Here is a 1,519-nt window from a genome sequence, read left to right on the forward strand (position 1 = left end):
ATAAAGCTTAATGAAACATGGCAAAACAGTACTGCTTTTAATGAAATCACACTTGGGAAATATTCAAGGAAATTTCTTAAAGAAACAGGTGACTAACTCAAAATGTTAGTATTTATTCATAAATTACCTTTAAAGGACTGGGAACTGGCTGCCCTCACCTGCAATCCTAGTGACTCAGAGGACTGATATCTGAGGATCATGATTCAAATGTAGAAAAAGTACCTGAGACTTTTAATCTTCAAGTAATCACCCAAAAGTTGGAAGTGGAGCTGTGGCTCAATAATAGAGCACTAGCCTTCAGCAAAAACGCTCAAGGACAGCACCTAGGCCCTAGGTTCATATCCCAAGACAGGTACTAAAAAAAAAAAAAAATACGACCAGCACCCCCCACCCCCAGGAAGAAAAAAAAACTTCATAGGTCAGTCAAGATTGTGATCTAGTAAGCTTCTGGAACTGTATTCCTAACCTCTCCCTCAATGGAATTGTTGCTAGGTGACCACCTCTACTTAAATAACGCAGATCACTTGGCCAGGAGCACATACTCGGGCTCCTTGGTCATTTCCTTGCTAACAAACCATGGGCTTCCCAAGAGGGCCCAGGCCCCATCAGCGCCCACACTGCCTGTTTGGTAGAGTACTTACCCTCTCAATGTTCCCCATATTACTGGGTATTCCATTCCCACCTGCAATGGCCATGGTGATTACTACTCAGATTCAAAACAACTTTTGCTACGACTGTGAAGCTCCAATCAACAACCAGATTCAATTACAACTCTATGCAGCCTACGTGTACCTGTCTATGGCATTTTACTGTGATCGGAAGGAGGTGGATCTGGGCCACTTTTCACGGTTCTTCTTACAGCAGTCACACAAGTGGACCCAGCAATCCAAGAAACTCCTGTGGATCCAGGAGGAGCGCGGCAGCCACGTCTCACTGAACCGAATTGACAAGCCTAAAGACCACAACTGGCACGGTATCTTCCAGGTGATAGAATATGCCTTTAATTTAGAAATAGCCATCACTGAGAGCCTTCTGGAGCTGTATCATCTGGCTACCAGAAGAAGAGATGCACAGCTCAGCAATTTCTTGAAGCATCATTGCCTGCCACAGCAACTGGAAACCCTTGAGGAATTAGACAGTTTCCTAATGAATCTGCGCAAGATATGGGCTCGCCGTGGCCTTGAGAACCTAGTTAAATAGTTCTTCAGCCAGATGTCCCTCAGAAAGACCAAGAACTAACCAGACTGTCCAAGGCCACCAAGAATTACTCAGGGCCACCAGGACAGTCAATAACAGTGTCTTTATATCATATTTACTTTTTTTTCTGTTTGAATTGTCTACCTGGTAAAGACATTTGTCTATGAACAAAATCAATGTGTTTTTGAGTTATTCTCGCGTTTAAAGAATGAGTATCCAGGGGTCTCCACATACTCATGCCCCATTATCTTGCAACTCATTTTGTCCAGCCATGTACTGGAGATTTGCATATATACAATAGGTTAGGAAGAAGGAAGGGGGA

At 43.4% G+C, this 1,519-nt stretch overlaps 1 protein-coding gene across 1 annotated transcript; it reads left to right on the forward strand.

Moving 5' to 3' along the window:
• The first annotated feature begins 687 nt into the window (after window positions 1-687).
• Window positions 688-1,200, forward strand: LOC125343184 (ferritin heavy chain-like). The gene has a single exon (XM_048335451.1). The coding sequence runs from the start codon at window positions 688-690 to the stop codon at window positions 1,198-1,200; it is 513 nt and encodes a 170-aa protein (XP_048191408.1).
• The last annotated feature ends 319 nt before the right edge of the window (window positions 1,201-1,519 follow it).

This window comes from Perognathus longimembris, chromosome 28, assembly GCF_023159225.1.
Source record: "Perognathus longimembris pacificus isolate PPM17 chromosome 28, ASM2315922v1, whole genome shotgun sequence".
Taxonomy (NCBI): Eukaryota; Metazoa; Chordata; class Mammalia; order Rodentia; family Heteromyidae; genus Perognathus; species Perognathus longimembris.

Excerpts from the sequence above, each read along its gene's own strand:
- LOC125343184 (XM_048335451.1), top strand. The coding sequence starts at position 688 with ATGGCCATGGTGATTACTACTCAGATTCAAAACAACTTTTGCTACGAC.